Source organism: Parasteatoda tepidariorum, chromosome 1 (assembly GCF_043381705.1).
Source record: "Parasteatoda tepidariorum isolate YZ-2023 chromosome 1, CAS_Ptep_4.0, whole genome shotgun sequence".
NCBI lineage: Eukaryota > Metazoa > Arthropoda > Arachnida > Araneae > Theridiidae > Parasteatoda > Parasteatoda tepidariorum.
Window position 1 is genome coordinate 16,096,849 of NC_092204.1, and position 18,768 is coordinate 16,115,616.

At 31.9% G+C, this 18,768-nt stretch overlaps 1 protein-coding gene across 1 annotated transcript in view; it reads right to left on the reverse strand.

Moving 5' to 3' along the window:
* Nucleotides 1-7,013: 7,013 nt before the first annotated feature.
* Nucleotides 7,014-18,768, reverse strand: part of LOC107440407 (multidrug resistance-associated protein 1) — a gene marked incomplete in the record, with an annotated part of 110,572 nt that continues 98,817 nt past the window's right edge. The window contains 8 exon segments of the mRNA XM_071177240.1: nt 7,014-7,243; nt 8,274-8,468; nt 9,916-10,082; nt 10,666-10,824; nt 12,444-12,593; nt 13,533-13,634; nt 15,057-15,183; nt 17,037-17,236. Coding sequence (XP_071033341.1) covers nt 7,132-7,243; nt 8,274-8,468; nt 9,916-10,082; nt 10,666-10,824; nt 12,444-12,593; nt 13,533-13,634; nt 15,057-15,183; nt 17,037-17,236 — 1,212 coding nt within the window.

Here is an 18,768-nt window from a genome sequence, read left to right on the forward strand (position 1 = left end):
CTCGAGTAAACTATGTTTTTAGAAGCAAGAAACTAAACATTTTGATGTTATTTCGAGATTCGATTTAATTTTTAACGATTTCCTTTCATGTCGTAACTTCGAACGCTAACGCTGATGCGTCATAACTTCTAACACTTTATTTTAATACTGATGCCGCGTAAATGGTAACGTTATGTTCAAACAACTAAATCGAATAAAAATAAAAATGCTGCAGTTAAACATGTTACAGATTTTTTATTTTTTAAAGAACTTAACATGGCCATACAATATATTGCCTAATAGTGTGCATTAATTAAAATTTTTTGATTCATCAAGATTTCATTATTAATTAAATATATGCATCTTTTTCTTCTTAGGCTTTAAACTGAACAAATTTCAATGAATTAGATAAATTTTAGTTACTAATAGCAGCAAAATGCTACAACTGAAATTTCAAGATTGCTCTTTTAACTGTGAAAAGATAAACGGGTTTGACGTATGGGTAAGGCAGAAGTCAAATTCTTGGTCAGAGATGGCGCCATTGGAAAACAAGAGCAATCGCACCCCCTATGCTTTAATGACAACAACTGTTAAAAAGAATAAATAAAGTAAAAGTAAGAGGTGAATCATAAAAGCTCTTGATGTTAAAAAAGAAATCGCGAGAAATGATAAAGATCAAATATCAGATTGCTGAGATCAACCATATATGTTCACTGGCATAAAATAATGATAAACTAATCAAAAATTTTCCTTACGTGAGAGTAAAAAATCCATCAAAGATGTGGTGAGATAAAACAGCTGTTCCCAACCTTCTTTGCCTCCAATTGAATTATGCATGCCTCCAATTGAATCATGCATGCCTCCAATTGAATCATGCATGCCTCCAATTTTTGAAAGAAAGCTTTGAGGCCCACAATTTGCTAAATACATAAAAGGCGACAACAACACACGCTTAAAAAAGAGCCATTCGCGCATGAAATCGCGTATCGCGAGTTTTTCTAGGGTAAATATATTTTACCAATCACCTTTTATGCTGTATCAGATGGATGGACTGATGGATACTGCATAAAACGCTTGAAGACAAACACCAATCCAAGCAGGATTATGGGCAAGGGAATGTTTTCGTTGCATTTTGTGAGTGCATTTGTCATCGTGGACGACAGGATAGATCAACACAAGTACGTATCTGTTCTTGCAGATCATGTCCACCTCTATTGTTCTATTTAATTATAGGGATACTTAATGTTCAATTTTTGAATTATCATATATTTTATAAGAATTGTTACGCTATGTATAAAGGTTGGAGAAAAGTAAAATATTCTCGTGACACCCCGCTGAGGATCAGGAAGGAATCAGAAAAAGGAATTAACCCCTAGAAGTAAATAGACTTAGGGATTATAATAGACTCCCCCTCACCCAAGAAGAAAAGACCAAATAGACTGCATCGTTTTACCATGATTTAAATGCATTGAACATTTGAACTTCTGTTAATGAGAAATTTGTTTTTCCTTTTCTTAGTTAATTTTTGAAAATATATATTTATGCTCGAAGTGCATTAGTCAGTTTACTAAATTGGCATTAGTAAATGAAGCACCTCTTTGTAAAGTTCATCTTAGAACAAAAAGATGTTTCACAAACAAGTGAATTCAAAAACCCTTACCCTTTGTTTAGAATACCAAAAATAAGAATTTCCCTCGAAGGAAATAAAATAATGAATATAATCATTGCCGTGAGCATTAAAATTTGTTTAAATTCATAGTTGCACTGGAACTTGTTCTTGCACTGGATAACGAAATGATGACGTACTGTAGACTTGTGACTTAATTCAACCAATTTACAAGCGTAACTAAGATTTCATTCTAACGAAATTATCTCTTATTAAAGCAATTAATATTACTTAGATGTGGTTTTTCTATCAATTATTTAAAATTTGATTTCTATTGAGATTTCAGATCTTGATTATTTTGTTTTTGTATGCAAAAGAGTAAAACATATTAAAAATATAAAACTGCAAAGCGGGTCTCGTAACGAGGTCCACATATAAGCCAGTCCTATTAGAGTTCTGTCTGGAAAGTAGGCGTTACCATTCATTGTAAATTCAATTTAATATCTTTCAACAAAATTCTTCTAACGTAAATTCGAACTCGAATTTGTGTATTCCTGTGCTTCGAAAGATCCTTCGAAATTCAGTGTCCCGTCGAGGTGATAATTTTGAAAAAGATGTAATCTCGTCATCATTTCATAGGGTTATATCCGAAGTATGGGAGTGTTTTCTAATATTGTATTAATAGACCCGAAGCAAAAATACATCAATCAATATAATAAAATCATGGGTGGGCAAAAATTATTTAAATTTATTAAGGAGAAGGAAAATTATTAATAAATAAAGTATTTTTCAAAATATTTAAAATTAAAAAAATTAAAAATTCGGTTAAACAAAGTAAGCAAAATATATCAATACAATAGTGTGACAAAAATAACCTATTTTATGGGTTCTATGAGCTTACAGCTTATACTCAGTAAATAAAACTTATTACTATTTTTCTTAGTTTTCTTCGTTAATCTCTCTTTTAAAAAACAAGAAATATTAAAATAGTTGAAAAATTATTTCAAGGGTGCATGATTAAGCTTCAAAAAATTATCTAATTAATTTTTGTTAAAAAATAACAGTACGGTTTTTCTACATCAGTTACTTTTTGGGCATGTGCCAAAACACTTAAGTGCTTTTTTTTTAAACTCTTTTACACAGCAATTTATCTATTGCTACAATTTGTGAAGGACCCTATCCAGACATCATCTTATTTAAACGTTATACTTTTATTTTAATATAAATATTTAGATACTGTTTCTGTGGGAAATAGTTCTCAAAATCAAATATAGATGGCGGCACAAAGTCGCGTGATTAGTAAATATTTATGTTTATATATTATGTCATTTAGTTCTCCATGTGCTTTGCCTCAATAAAGTTGTGTTATTAAAACCGGCATGGTAATATCAAAATGATTGTTTCCTCGAGAATACTCTTTTACAGATACCTTTAATTTTTGTTAGAAAACTGTTTTCTTCGGTGTTAGATTAGCTCAGCCAACATCATAAATGTCTACAATCAGTCCTTTTAGTTTAAAAAATATATATTTCTCTAAGTTATACAAAGAAAACTTTTATAATAATTTACGTTTATTCCTGTCGCTTGACAAAATTGTAAATTTGCTTTAAGAACTCTATTGTGAATGAAAATTATACGTGTTTGTTGTCAAAGCTTAAGGTTTAGGTCTGTGTTATGCTCCCATCTTTTGAAAACTGCTTTTAAAGGTATTATATTATAAAAGTATTATAGGCATTAACATTTTTTTTTTGTTTTGTTTGCAAGAAGTCATGTTATAAGACGTCTTCTTTTTTTATAAAATTCAAGAATGGGTTAGGTAAAAAAAAAGTATTTGTCTTTTTAAATTAAAGAAACCTGACCTAAAATAATTTTGTCTTTCCACTTGAAAACTAGTATGATTTACGCATCAAAATTCAATTTTCGTTAGTAATGTGTAAATCCGTTGTCTATTTTATGCTTCATGAGTAAATCTGATTAGGGGGGAAAGAATTCATATTTGTTTTTACAAATCGGCTGTAAAAGGATCCGCGAGTTAAGCGTTATCCTTACTAAGCATTACTTTTTTTTTATATTTTTCGTAATAGTGCTTTATTTGTTTCAACAGATTAACTTGTTAGGTCACCCAATCGTTATGGATTTAATTTCCTTGCCTACAATGGGCTTGCATAGAGGTCGTGAAATTGCCACCTTCAAGAGCGGTCTTATACGCTTAAGGATGTAGCTGCACTCGCCGAACCCGCCCTCTAAGAGGTAGTACTACTATATAAAGAGTATATTAAATTTACTACAAAAAACTGGTAGTCAGAAAATTTCTACTTTCGTATAAAACTCAAGAATGAGTTACCATAAATAAGAAGCTTATTTGTCATTTTTAATTTTTTTTTAAAAATAAAATCTCCACCAGTTCAGCGGATGATCTTTGACTTTTCGCTTCAAAACTATTTTTATTTACTCCAATATAAGTCTTTTATCTATTTTAAACTCAAAAAGTATATCGGATTACGAAGTCATTTTTGTTCTCTTTCAAATTGCTTTAATAAAAGGATTCGCCAGTAAAGCGTCATACCCTTAAAGCATTGCTTATTTTTGACATTTTCTGGTAGAGTTTTATTAGTTTATATATTCATCAGCTTAACCGTCACACCCATTGATGCCACCCAATTGCTTGCCTACAATGGATTTCCATAGAGGTCAGGAGATTGCCACCGAAGTAGGCGGTCTTTAACGCCTTTAGGACATAGCTAAACTCAACGAATCCTCCCATAAATAATGTTCCTTACTGTTATATAAAGTAAATATAAAATATATTATTAAAAACTGGTGGTTTAAAATGACTTTTTTTCCGTATAGTTATTATTAATTTTGTAAGGCTGTCTTAAGTAATAATTTAAGTAGTGTTAAAAAAGTGTTATTCGTTAAATTAATAGTGTTTAATTATATTCATTTTGGTAGCTTAAGCAATAGTTTAAGTAGTGCTGAATAGTTAGGTTTACGTTAAGTATTTATTTAGGAATAGTTTCGTGTTCTTATAGAAATAAAATTCTAGTTACGACGTTATTATTTAGATTTATTTTTGATCCTTCGATTTATTTTGATTTAGATTCATTTTTTATTTCAAGGACGATTTTGCGAGTATTTTCCATACTTTTATGATTTTAATAATATTCTAGACATCTATATTGAATACTGGCAATATATTGTTAATATTTGTATTTTAAATAATTTTATCTTAAATCGTAGTTTTCTGTAGAGTGTTGGCATACCTAGAGGTACAATTTATCAAGTATTCTTGTTAAACTTTTTTTACACTTCTTTGTAAAAAATGCTACGATTTCCACCTTGAATGACTTCAGATTTATTGATGACTATATTATTGAGTATAGTTAAGTGCGGCGAGCTCTCTGCTTATAGCTTATAGCTCTGCGTTTGACTATATTATTTTCAATTGTTTAGATTTTATTAAGATTGCAAACACAATTTATTCAGAGGTATTAGGTCGAATTAAAACTAATCAATCTAATTCAATTTCAGATTTTCTTGATTTATTTATTACTCTAGAAAACGAAATTTAACGTTTATATTTAATGTTTTTGAAAAAAGAAATTTTTTTTTAATTTTCTGTCAACAAGTTAAATTTTTTTGAATTCTATTATATCTATTAGTATCTATAGAAATGTTATTATATCTTAAATTAATTGCATTAAGTTTATTTGCAATAATGATATACTTATTTTAAAAAAACTGTAAGTCTTTGTGTAAGCTTCTCCTGGATTTATAGACAGGTACATAATTCAGCGGTGGAATACCTTCCGAGGCGATGCAATGCGCAGCTTTAAGCTGCAGAAGGCCTACCCAATCATTGAAGGTTCGGTTGGATTGCATTGAAACATAATCGGGTGCCTGCCTATATTTCTAACAGATTTATTAAGGATAATTTATTGAGTTTAATGTTTTAAGAGTTTTTTTTTTTTAATTATTTTTCTTCATCTTTTTACACAAACTCGAACCCACATACTTGCATGATACTCTAACCTACAACTTTTTGAAAAATTCGAAAAATTCTGTTTCCTATCTGGTGATTTTATGTAGTACTACTTCTATTTTCAAGATTGCGGTATGTTGCTTACGAGATATACAGGATTGATGTTGGTTTCCTTTTATTTTTCTTGGGGCAACTGGGGGTATGGTTGTTGGCGGTAACATACCACTGAAACTGCTCCTGCACTGACTGCATGGTAATTCCTGACGAAACTCCATGCATGTCAGTGCATCCACTTTAATTTCGTTTTGTGCTGTACTTTTTTGATTTTTATGATGTTATTTCCTGTCACACATATTTAGCATTTCCTATATAGGTATTCCCAATTTAATATTTAGCAATTTCCTGTTATTGTTTTTTTGGAATTCCCTTGTTGTGATAATCCTTACAGTTTCCTTATGAGGTAATAACTTATTTTTTTTAATTTAATCATAAATTATTTTTTTTTGTATTTATAGACGTAATATAAAAGGATTCAACTAATTTTTTTAATCTTATTTCTCAATCTAAATTGTTCTTAATTTATTGTTTAAAAATTAATGCTTTCTTATACTTAATTATTCATTCTCTCTTTTTCGTATTCTATATTGAGATCTCAAGTATGTATGAATTAACATTTTATAGTTTTCTCTTTACTAGACGTGAGAACCACATTATTCCCTCGACCTATTTAATGGACTAGTTTTAATTACTCAGGTTTTCCTTTTTTCACAAGACGTAACATATCATCGGGACTATTTTGTGAGATTTTCCCTAATTTTTATTCAGAAGTTCTGATTTTTTCGGGAATGATCGTTCTCTTACCATTAATGGTTAAAAAGATAATGAAGTTCTCTTCCTAATACCTGTTTTTATCATGTGATAAAAACTCTACCTGAAAAGTAGACCGTAAAATGTCATACCTCGTTAAATTGAACTTATGCTTCTCGAATTGTTTGATGACTCGAAGGGAAAAAAAATTTCCCATTTGAATTTCCTGCAAGCTTAATTTTAAAACACCTTTTTTTTTTCATTAGACAATTTTTTTTCTTCTTTTCCCTCAATAACGTGAATTTTTTCACTACAGACAATAAAAAAAACTTGTAAATACTGAAAAAAAAATCCAGGAATAAAACAAATAAAAGATTGTTGCATAAAGGCAACTGATGAAAGAAAACGACAAAATCATTACCCAATGAGTAGTTAAGCTTGCTAACGTAGAAATGCGCTGCCTACGTTAAGGCAGGGAGTTTTGCCATTTTACTACGCTTCCAAAAAACTGTATACGTTTTTGTTATTTTTTTTTTAAATGAAAGTCTCTAAAATTTGCTTGTAGTTTCTCTGCAAGCATCTGAGACTGAATTATGAATTAAATAAATCAATCAGGCCATGAAAATAAACTTGCATATATATGGTGTTCATTCATTTTATTATTATAAAAGTTTAAGAACGGGACAAGCACACACAGATTTTCAAATAAAAAGAGAAACTAAAATGTTCAAAGTTCCATAAAAGCAGTCCGGCTACATTATAGTAAACCTGCAGCGCAGGCGAGTTCATAAAAAAGTGAATCTTTATTTTGCAGTAGGGCATCTGGTGCACCATCTTCTGCAATTCTTCCCCTGTCCATCACCAGAATCCTGTGCAGAGAAAAAAGAAAAAAAAAGTAAAAATTAATCTTATATCATAATTGATTTATTCTCAGAATACTATACTCTGTTGCAAGTTCCATTGCGGCATTGAAGTTATGTAATCATCGGCGACTGCATAATAGATCCGTTTTATTTCGCTATTAAATTGTGCAAATCTGCTTTCAAAACACTATGAAAGCTTTTAAAAGTTAAACAGGTCAGGCAGAAATTTAACTCGTGCTATCTTTTACGATATATATATCATGAAATTATTTAAAAAAAAGTTATATTTTCATTGTCTTACTGGACATATTTCGATAAATAAGGAGAACATTCATTCTTAAAGTAGATACAGCTATATGACATTGCAAGATCTTTGGATTTAACTTATTTTTTTTTTAAATTTGGAAAATTTGAAACTTAAGACATTTCTTGTCATATAATTAACTCTAAGAGTAAAAAAAAAGAAGAAAAAAAAGACTAAAAATTTCATAAAACTCATGGTGGGGAATTACGCCTCATAATCAAAAGGAATAAAATCAACCAATGTATTGTTCTCTTTTAACCCTTTTGAAGGCCGTGGTAAGTATACTTACCACCACGTCTTACCACTTTTAATTTAGTTTTCCATTTTTCAATAACTTCAGCTTTCCTGAAGTGAGTTTGAATAAAATTGGTAACCATTTGTCACTTTTAAAAAACGCGTAAAAGTTATAAAATACACAATTCCTTTCGAAGTTTGTAGCATTTAAGGAATTTATTTTATAAGTAAAGAAAAATAAAAGTCAGTAAGTTCCTAACAGGTCATCTTAAATATATTTACCACCAAAAAAATGGCATTTTTATAAACTAAATGAGTTTTTTTAATATTAATTACTGTTCTTAAAACAATTTCAATTCCAAAAATACCTTAATTTACCTTCACTAGAAATAAAGGGCCCATTAAAGGGTTAAAAAAAAAACCGATTCAGTACTTTCTTAGGACAATAATCGAATGCCATTTTAACATTTAACGTTCAATTATACTGAAATTACTCACCTGTCATAATCAAGGACAGTGTACAGCCGGTGTGCGATGGTGATGATGGTGCAGTCTTTGAACTCTGTGCGGATTGTGTTCTGAATGAGCTTGTCTGTTTCTAAATCTACAGCAGCCGTCGCTTCATCCAACACCAGAATTTTAGTCTTCTTCAGAAGTGCCCTCGCAAGACACAATTGTTGCTTCTGACCAACACTGAATTTAAAAGAGAACTAAATAAATAAGTAAAGCTGATGTATTGGAGGAGAAAAAAAATCACTTACCAGGCACCATATGTCAAAAGTGTCAGTAATCAACAGCCAATTTTTTTTAAAAATTTTGTGGGGGTAAATTTATGCTTAAACTAAGTAGATATTGGCCAATTTAGAATGACCTCAGCAAACCACCCCTTTATCGTATCTTTATCAAAGAATATTCGCCATCGCAACGCTCGAATGCTCCATCTGCGGAAAAGACCGGTTCCATGGCTTGACCCTACACCCCTCCCTCTCATGCGCTTCTCAGTTTTATAGAAATGTAGTACGATATTTTCCCCCTTTTTTTTATATAATTTTCGCATTTGATTGTCACAAATATTAATTGCCACAAATATTCTTTTGGAACTATGTTCAGTGTAGTTTTTATTTCCATATAGCTTCCTAACTTGAAAAGTTTTTAATCTATTTTGAAATGAAGACAGAAGTTAACGTACATATTTCCTTCTCCTGTGACTCTTTACACGCTAATGGGGAAAGCATGCGAAGTGTTGCCATGGGTACAGAGTTCTGCTCTACTCCACCTGCAGCCCATTTCGATCGCCAGTAAAATGGACAAGTCCAGCTTTTCGAATACGCAGCTAACGCGGGGAACTGCTCAGTGTAGTATGCTATCCAGGAAAACAACTTACAGGGTGAGCAACACTCAGATTCAGCAGATCATCATATGTACGAAGATTCAGTGCATCAGAAACAAATCGATTGTCAGGAGGTATTTCTCCTGCGAACCGGTTGTAGGACATGGCAGAACCAACCTACAACCGGTTCTGTGACCGGTTGTATGTTGCTGACCACAAAGAATAACAACTGTTGTGATAATGATTATCAGTGAAGTAAGCGAAGATAGATGAGCGGCGAACCTATCACCACATCAGTATTTATTTTATATCCATCGCTGAACTTCTTACCCAGTTTTTGGGTTTACGACTATTAATGTTCAACTCCGTAGCCTTGTAATTTTGAACCAATCCAGAAGACAAGGAAACTCCTCGATCAGTACCCCCAGAGGCATGATTTGTTATGGGAACATGGAAGTCTTTGTGACTCGATAGATTTAACGTGTATCAGTCACCATTTACTACACGGGGAGTCTTTGGTCGGCTGGCATTGAACCCACCACCCTCTTGGACATGGGCCCAATGCCCTACCAGCCAGGCTATCTCAGCAAGCAATATTTATTATCATTTACCAATGCGGGTTATTATGACTAATATTCTGATGCTCTAATAATATATTATATTTCAAATAGCACAATCTTCTAAGCTTGTGAGATTAATGTGTATTACATTCCGCCCAATGCGTCACGTGTTCTGAAACTCTAAACACTGTACGTGTTTTGTATCAAATTTCTATAAAATTATGTTTCTTGTAATTATTTTTGAGAGTACCTGAGATTATCTCCACTTTCAGTGATCTGGTAATCTAGCTTATCTTCCAGACAACTGACAAAATCACTCAGATGAGCGTGTTCAATGGCTGTCCAAAGCTCTTCATCACTGTGTGTATCCAGAGGATCCAGGTTCAGTCTCAGCGTTCCGGCAAACACAACAGGATCCTAAAGATAGTCAAAGATATTACTGATATATACAGTTTTTTTATTTTATATTTTATAACCATCGTTGAACAGCCGATCCAATTTTTCGGGTTTACGACTACCAATGTTCAACTTCAATTCAATGTTTTGAGCGTAGATCGTTCAATCCCAATAAGAGAATACCTATGCCATCAATGTGAATAGAACCACCGGAAGGTTCAGAAAAATGGTGTAAAGCTTATGCTAGAGATAATGCTAGACAAATCGTATTACGTAAAATAGTCTACTAACTCTGGAATGATGGGGAGTTTTGAGTGTAGATTGTGCAATCGAAATATAGGAATACCTATTCCATCAATGTGAATAGAACCACCGAAAGGTTCAGAAAAATGGTGTAAAGCTTATGCTAGACAAATCGTATTACGTAAAATAGTCTACAAACTGTGGAATGATGGGGAGTTTTGAGTGTAGATTGTTCAATCTAAATATAGGAATATCTATGCCATCAATGTGAATAGAACCACCGAAAGGTTCAGAGAAATGGTGTAAAGCTTATGCTAGAGATAATGCTAGATAAATCGTAGTACGTAAAATAGTCTACAACCTGAGGAATGATGGTGATCTTTGAGCGTAGATCGTGCAATCCCAATATGGAAATATCTATGCCATCAATGTGAATAGAACCACTCGATGGTTCGATGACACGGAATAAAGCTAATGCTAGAGAACTCTTTCCAGCTCCAGTTCTTCCAACTAGTCCAACCTAAAATAACAATATTGTATGTGAGAAACATTATCGAAATTGGAGCAAAATCGAAATGCAAAAGTATAACAAACACTGTACTGTATAAGAAATATAAAAAAGTTTGCGTTCAAATTTTCTACAACTGATTGTGGTCAAATAATTTGTCGCAAAAAAGTAGTTTTAATATGAATTATAACAGTCAAAAACTGCAGTTTAAAGTAGGGGGAAAAATATTTTTAAGAAAAGGAAAATAAAAATGGTGTTAATTGAAATTGTTTGCAAAATGTCAATTTCAAATTTTTGTTGTTGGACAAAACATGATATATTTTAACAATTCTTGATTTTCGAAAATTTCTCTATAAAATAGTATTCTAGTTGCACAAAATTTGAATACTATTATTAAAATACAAAAGTATCATTGCAGCAATCCTATTTAAACATTATGTATTTATGTCCTCAAATGAAACAAATACGGAAAGAAAATAAGCTTAACTTAGTTATCTCTAGAACTATTTTAAATATTATGAAAAATCCTAGAAACATTAGTTTTTTCACAGTATAACGTGGATTTCTATGGAACTGATGCGAAATCATAATTATTTTTGAAAGAAACATTAGGTACCCAGCGATCAGTGCGGCTCTATTAATATGCAGTAATGAACATAACTCTTACTTTAAGCAATATTTAAATGTATAAAGAAATAAAAGAGTAATAAATTATGTAGTTAGTTTTATTTTTTGGAAAATTTACTTAATTCATAACAGCAGTATCATTTTTTACACTCTAGAATTTAACGCATTGTAAAACACCCAAAAATGATAAATTTATGGAAGTTTGTGCAGCTCTAGTGCGACGTAAAAATGAACTACAACAACAACTGATATATAAATTGAATTTTTATTTGACAAGTATATTATAATTTGAACTTAGCAAATTTTCTTTAATATGCTTTAAGAGTAAATTGACTAAACTGAACCTCTAGGGGTACTGGATTGGAGATTGATCGTGGTTCAGGTTAAAATTGCGATATGTGGTTGAATGAATGGATGTATGAATGGGTCCGTCCTATAAACGGGTGTGACCCGTGGCTGTGACAGAAGTCGAATTCTTGGCCATAGATAACGCCACTGGACAACAAGAACAATCGAATCTCCTGTGCCTTAATGGCTTAAAACAACAGTAAATTTACTTTTTTTTTACCTTACACAACTATTAATTTGTTATCTAAGTATACTTTTGCGACTTAGTTGTTGTAGTTCATTTGCGTCGCACTAGAGCTGCACAATGGGCTAATGGCGACGGTCTGGGAAACATCACTGAGGATGATCCGAAGACATGCCATCACAATTTTGATCCTCTGCAGAGGGGATGGCACCCCCGCTTCGGTAGCCCGACGACCTGCACGCGAAGACGAGCACTTTACGGTAGAACAGAACAGATACCTCACACCCTCGGTCCCTACGCAGACTGATCTAGATGGTCACTCGCCCACTGATAGCAGCCAGTGATGTTTGACTTCGGTGATCTGCTGGGAAACGTGTCTTAACAATCTGTCCATTACGGGACTTTGCACAACTTTAGTTTTTAAAAAAGTATATATTAAGGGGGTGCATTGTATTTTAAAGAAAGGATTTACCTTTTCAGATGGAGCAATATCCATGTTTATTTCTTTCAAAACTAAATCCATACCAGGCCTGTAACGCATCTTGTAGCCTCTGAAGGATATAGCGCCTCTGCTTGGCCAATTGCTTGGCACACAATCGCTGCACTCTGTTTCCCAAGAAGCCTGCAATAATTGTTTAAGAAATCAGCATCCTATGTAACATATTAATGAATGACTATAATAATTTTTTAAAATCAAGCGCTGGATGATAAATAGCGATTCATTTTATTTTTGCAAAACTTCTATCACACTAAATTTTTTTTTTTAAATGTTAACGTCAATGTATAAAATCTAGCTTCTTATTGAGTCCTAAAATTAACTGAAAAATTATGAAGTGATTAATATTTCACACATTGCCTAGGCATTCCATGGGTGTTTAACCATATAAGGATAAGCAGAGGTGGAGCTTGCAGTTAAAATTCGTAACAAAACTTCCGATTTAGTATTTCCGATTTATTTTTACGTCTAAGCTTTAAAAAAAATACTCTATCCTTAATCGTTATTGTACTTGTACTGCTTACAATATTGTTGGTATTATTTACCATTCAATTTACAAATCCATTTCGCTTTAACTGAAAACATAAAAAACTGTAGATAACATATAAGGTTTGCCATCATGTTTTAAACAGTAATGTAGATAACATAACTGTTTAAAACATGGTTAATTATGGTTCAATTTATGGTTCGTTACCTTTTATGATTTCTAAAATTATGTATAAATTTAAATATAATCTCGACTAAGCATCCAAGAATATTAAGACTGTCCAATCATCGCTCCTTAAACATAACGTTAGCGGAAGTGTCAGCCGGAAGTTTTCAAGACTTCGTTCTGGTTTTGAATCTAATTACTGTTTTTAACTCAGTAAGCCATCCATATAATGAATATTGAAAAACTGGCTAAGTATGCAAACGATTAATATTTCACACGTTCCCTAGAATTTTAAAAAAAAATTCTAAAACTTACGTTAATTATTTTTCTGTGCATTACATTATTATGATATAAATTATCAGCTGAAATTTAATCGCTTCGTCAGAGAATGTTAAACAAATAAAGGTACTTACTTCGGATGTTAAGTCTGAATACTCATTAATTCTCTCCACAGAGACCATGTGGTTTTCTAATTGCGTTAGCAACCTCACAAAAGTTGACAAATTTTCTGTAACCTAAAAAAACGAGTTGCATTTTTTGAAAAAGAACGCTTAATATTTCCAGGACATCTGCGCACCTGTAAAGTCATGAGAAATCATAAAAAGTCATAAATTTCGGTATTGAACAAAATTTGTCATGAAATGTCAGGATTTTAACTATTTTTTAAAAAAAAATCACGGAAAGTCATGGATTTAGGTCGTTGAAAAATCTAATTTTTAAAATGGTATCCCCCCCCCTCTCCCAATTTAATAGTGTTCCGAATATCTGAATTTGTAACAAAATCCCCTCTCAGAGTAATATTTCATTAAATATAAAATGTTTTTATCATGTTCTTTAAAAATTATGGAGTTCTTTCAAAAAATGAAGGAAAAAACATCTTTTCTAGAGCGAGTTATCTTTGAAAACTTCTGTGATTTCAGAATTTTTGTTATTAATATTTTTATTTTATTTTATCAATTTAATATCCTAGCTGAAGCAAGCCAGTCATTTGTGAATTTTTTAAATTCCGAAATGATAACAGAAAAATCAGGAGTATTTCTTTCCTTTCCGATGAACAAGAAAAGTATCTTCAGAATATGATTCTGCAGAAAAAAAGAGAAAAAAATTATTTGCTTTTGTATTTTTTTCGAGCTATTTTATAGCTTTAACTCTTTCTTTACTCAGTTTTTGAAATTTAAAATCTATAGACATGAAGATGCAGAGTATAACAGTTTTGGTTACACATTTCAATTAACGTTATTATAATGCTCTTTTAAATTTATTGTTGTGTTTTTGTCTGCGAAAGTAGTAACTTCGTTAGATCATGAAAAATTCTTGGAGTTAGTCGTGGAAAGTCATAAATTTGAAAATCTGAAATGTAGCAGATTCCCTGTATATCTTCTCTTTCAATGTGAAAGCGAAATATCTTAATGTTTTTTTATTTTTATTTTTTTAAATTTTTTTAATGGCGGGCACTTGGGTCGTAGTCCCATTGCCCTCAGAAATGCCAGAACTGCTAATCTCTTCTCGTTACCCATTGGGCACCCGTGGCGAAGCCACGGCGGTGGAGCAACGTCGTCCACGTCACACAACCACAAATCCGGTCATTCACACACAAAGGAGATAGAACACACACATAGAGAAAGAAACATCCATGCCCTGAGCAGGATTCGAACCCGCGACCATCGGCTCCGCAGTCAGGCACGCTGACCACTCGGCCAGCTGGTCGGCTAAATATCTTGATGTATGTTTGCTAATAACTCGAAAACGGGGGTACTAATTTGGATCGAGTTTTTTTTCCCCAGCAGTTTGCCAATTTTTATGGCATGGTTTGTAAACAGTCACCTCTCATTTACGATGTTTTGTGGTTCGGACATAGAATGTAGAATAGGAAAATTAAAACGTAAATAATTCCTCGATGGTAGATGAGATTGGTGAATGAGATAAGAGATGCTTACACTGAGAGCATAAGACAATGTTAAACCAACGATTGCTGCACTGAATTCTCTCCTTTCCACCACAGAAAGTAGTGCAGTGATAAAGACCACCATGTTGCCCAGAAATTGTAGCCTTACTCCCAGCCACCTGAAAAGAAACCATGTAGAAAGATTTAATTTCTCAACCATCTTCATGAATGCTTTCAGTTGTACAGTTGAAGAACTTAGTGACAGAAGGTTTTAAATGAAATTTTAGTTAATTTGAGTAAATTACTTAAGTTTACGCTGACAAGAGAAAATAAATAATAATATCTTGTCTCTATTTCTTGCCCAAAAACAATCAACGAAATATATAAGTCCCTATCATAATATTTAAATCGTTAATCTTTGATGCAAAATTTCTATTAAACATTTTTTTAATTCTTTTTTTCATTATTTTGTATCAATTAAGGTTAAAAGAAGTGAAAATATGATATTTAGTATTTAACAGCATGAAATACTGGTGCCTTTTTTATCGTTAAATGTAAAATCTCCTGAAAACAGCATCTATTAATCATCGAAATTTCTTTAAATTTATGAATAGGAAAATTTTTCTTAAAACTACTTCTTTCACTTCGCTAATCAATTATTAGTTTTTCAAGTGTAATTTTTAAAAGATCAGCACAGTCTTTGAAAAACAAAAATTCTTAAATTAATTAATGTAATAAACATAAATATTCTTTCAGATTACAATCAAAATTTATTCCTCATATTTAATCTAAGTATACAGATTCAGTTTCCACGTGGCACTAGTTTAACATTGTATGATGTGAATTAGATTTCTCAGAAAAATAGGCTTACAGTTTTCACACTTTTTTATTAAGCTTATTTGTAGTGGTAGCGATATAACAATTGATTTTACAGTTGTGAGCAGAAATTATTATAACTATACAAATAGTTGATATGTTTGATAAATATAGTTATAAATTTTATAACTTATTTATATCTGTCCCTGAAGGGCATTTGTTAGCATTGAATAATTGTTTGAAAATATTTCGAATTCGTAATTATTTTTTTCAAGAGGAATACACGTCAATCATCAAATTTGTAGTTTTATTTCATCTAGAGAAATACACATCGGATAAGAATTCACAACAAATCTAATCAAATCTGTTATGAATTTTTATCCCATGTGTATTTCTCTGGAAAATGGACCGTCTATATAAATTTTGGACACCCCGTATACAAAGTCATTAGAAAGTCTTAAATATAGGTGTTATCAACATTATTTTAACCACTTTTGATTCAGCATAAAAGAATACATAAAAAAAATAAATAAATAAATACTTTGCTTCAACAGCAACGTCAGATCATTCAAAAATATAATATTTTTACAAAATATAATATCAAAAATGTAACAATATAAGTACAAAATTGTGTTTATTATGTTTCTTATACTTTTATTATTTTATTTTAAGCATAACTTTTAAACTGTTAAGGCGTGGCCCACTGCAATCAAACCATCTTGATTTTAGCCTGCAGCTGGACATAAAGTAATAAACGAATAACACGAAACACGGACAGGGACAGATACAAACAATTATGTCTGTGATATAAAACAAAAACATAAGAGCACAGCTGTTTGTCGATTGGCGAGAACGCACCTTTAATGCCAATATAAATTTTCGCCAACCCTTTCAACCCTACGGTATGGTTTGGCAATTCGCGGACAGACAACCTCCGTCTCACGTTCCACAAACTCTGAGACGCAAAAAACGTGAGTGGACATTTCTTATTCTGAAATTCACTATTACATTAATGAAGTCTATCTAGAAAGTGAATAGAAAACAGGCGAGTAAAAATTATTTTTTTGTTTCATTTTAATGTATAAATTTCTTTTCTACTTTGAAAATAATTTGCGGTTTACTAAAGACATGTGCAAACAACATTATTTTATCGTACAAATATGAGGTATTATTGTGCGTTAAAGCTAGAGAGAAATTTTTTGTTTTCTTAAATTACCTGTTGAGTAAAGTATTGCTGTAGAATACCCTGCAATTGGTGTCTATTTGGCGATCTTCCCTGTCCATGAACTGATATTGTGCGCCAAATGCTCTAATAGTGCTTACTCCTTGTACAGTCTCCGAAAAGAAACTCAGAATAGGCGACAGAGTGACAGACGCTAACCTACGTACTTGGCGAGAACACGCCATGTAAAAGCACTGAAAAAAAGAAAAGCGTATTATAGAGTAAAATTAAGCCATTTAAAAATATGAAAGGTAAAAATACTAAAAAATAAATGTCTAAAGTAAAATTAAAAATTTTAAGAACATTTTAGGAGAAATACTATAAAAAATATGCATGTGGAATGTATCTATTTACTAAGAAAAAATTTCGAGCTTGTTTGTTGTGTCAATTTTCAGATAATGTTTAAAAAAAATGACACTTTTGTAGTGTATCTAACGGTGGGGTATCTTTTTATAGACGGAGGTCGACAACAACTAGCCCCTGATTGGTGACCCGGACGTGATAGGCTACTGGCCCCACAACTTTTTTTTAACATTATGGGTGTAGGAAAGTTGTAGCTTCAAGCCACCGGTCAACTTTATCAGACCTGAGGTACGTAAACACCGTGCCAAAAACATGGCACCCACGTCCTAAAAAATTAAAAGTTGATGATCAACTTTTCCCAAACTACAGACTAATTGTTTAAAAATTTAAAGAATTAGTCTGTAGTTTTTTAAATCCTTTAAAAAGTTACCAATTCAAACTACTAATTTATGTAGCAGGTAAGAACGCTTCAAAATAACAGCATTTTCCAAAATTAAACTACGCGATGAAGCGATTTTATCTATATCTAATGTAATGTATCATCGATATCTAATGTAATGCATTATGCTATACAAACCGAATGGCTACTCATTTTTGTAGCGAAGCATCATTATCTAGAATACAAAATATTTAATTTTCTTTTCACTCCAGGTACCAGATAGCACCACCTTAGGGTTAAAACTTTAAGATGGACGGGAAAAGAGCCGTAAGCGACCTCAGGTGCCCACATCAATTTTGTTGATGGTGATGATGACGCTATACAAACCCCCTCCCCCTATTTTGTACGAAATCAGATAATCCGAGGTGAGCTCAAACTAATTATTCTCTCAAAGTATATTGTTAATCTCAATGCTAGTTTCTATAGTAAAGCACAAAATTGTGGCACGTCAAATTTTAATGATATTTTCAATCTAGAGCTCTTACATGAAAACATCCTCCCTAAGTCCCATGATAGCTTTCCTGTTGTCAAATAAAATTCTCTCCAATTTATGATGTGAATAATATGTAAATAACCTATGAATAATTTGTATATAGTATCAATAAACGTTGCAGGTTCTTTTTTCAAACTTCCATAACGTGAAATTGAGTTCACGCTAATCTGTTTCAGTGTCTGAAAACAAGTTTGTTTTAACACATACTTATGCAACAACACAAAAAGAAAACAAACATAAAATTGAAATAAAGAAATAATAGTAAATCACATCGTTCAAGAAAAAAAAAAAAAAGAAAAATGCCGCTCCGCTACTCTTCCTCACCTGTACCGTTACCCTTCATACTTTGGCAAGGCTGTGATTTATTAACTGAATTTTGGTAACGGTTACCCAGGTTCAAAAATAGACACTTGACTAATGAAGTACGAGAAACTTTTAACAATAAAAAGTAAATTTTATTATAACTATTTTTTGTAAGTAAAATTCAATTG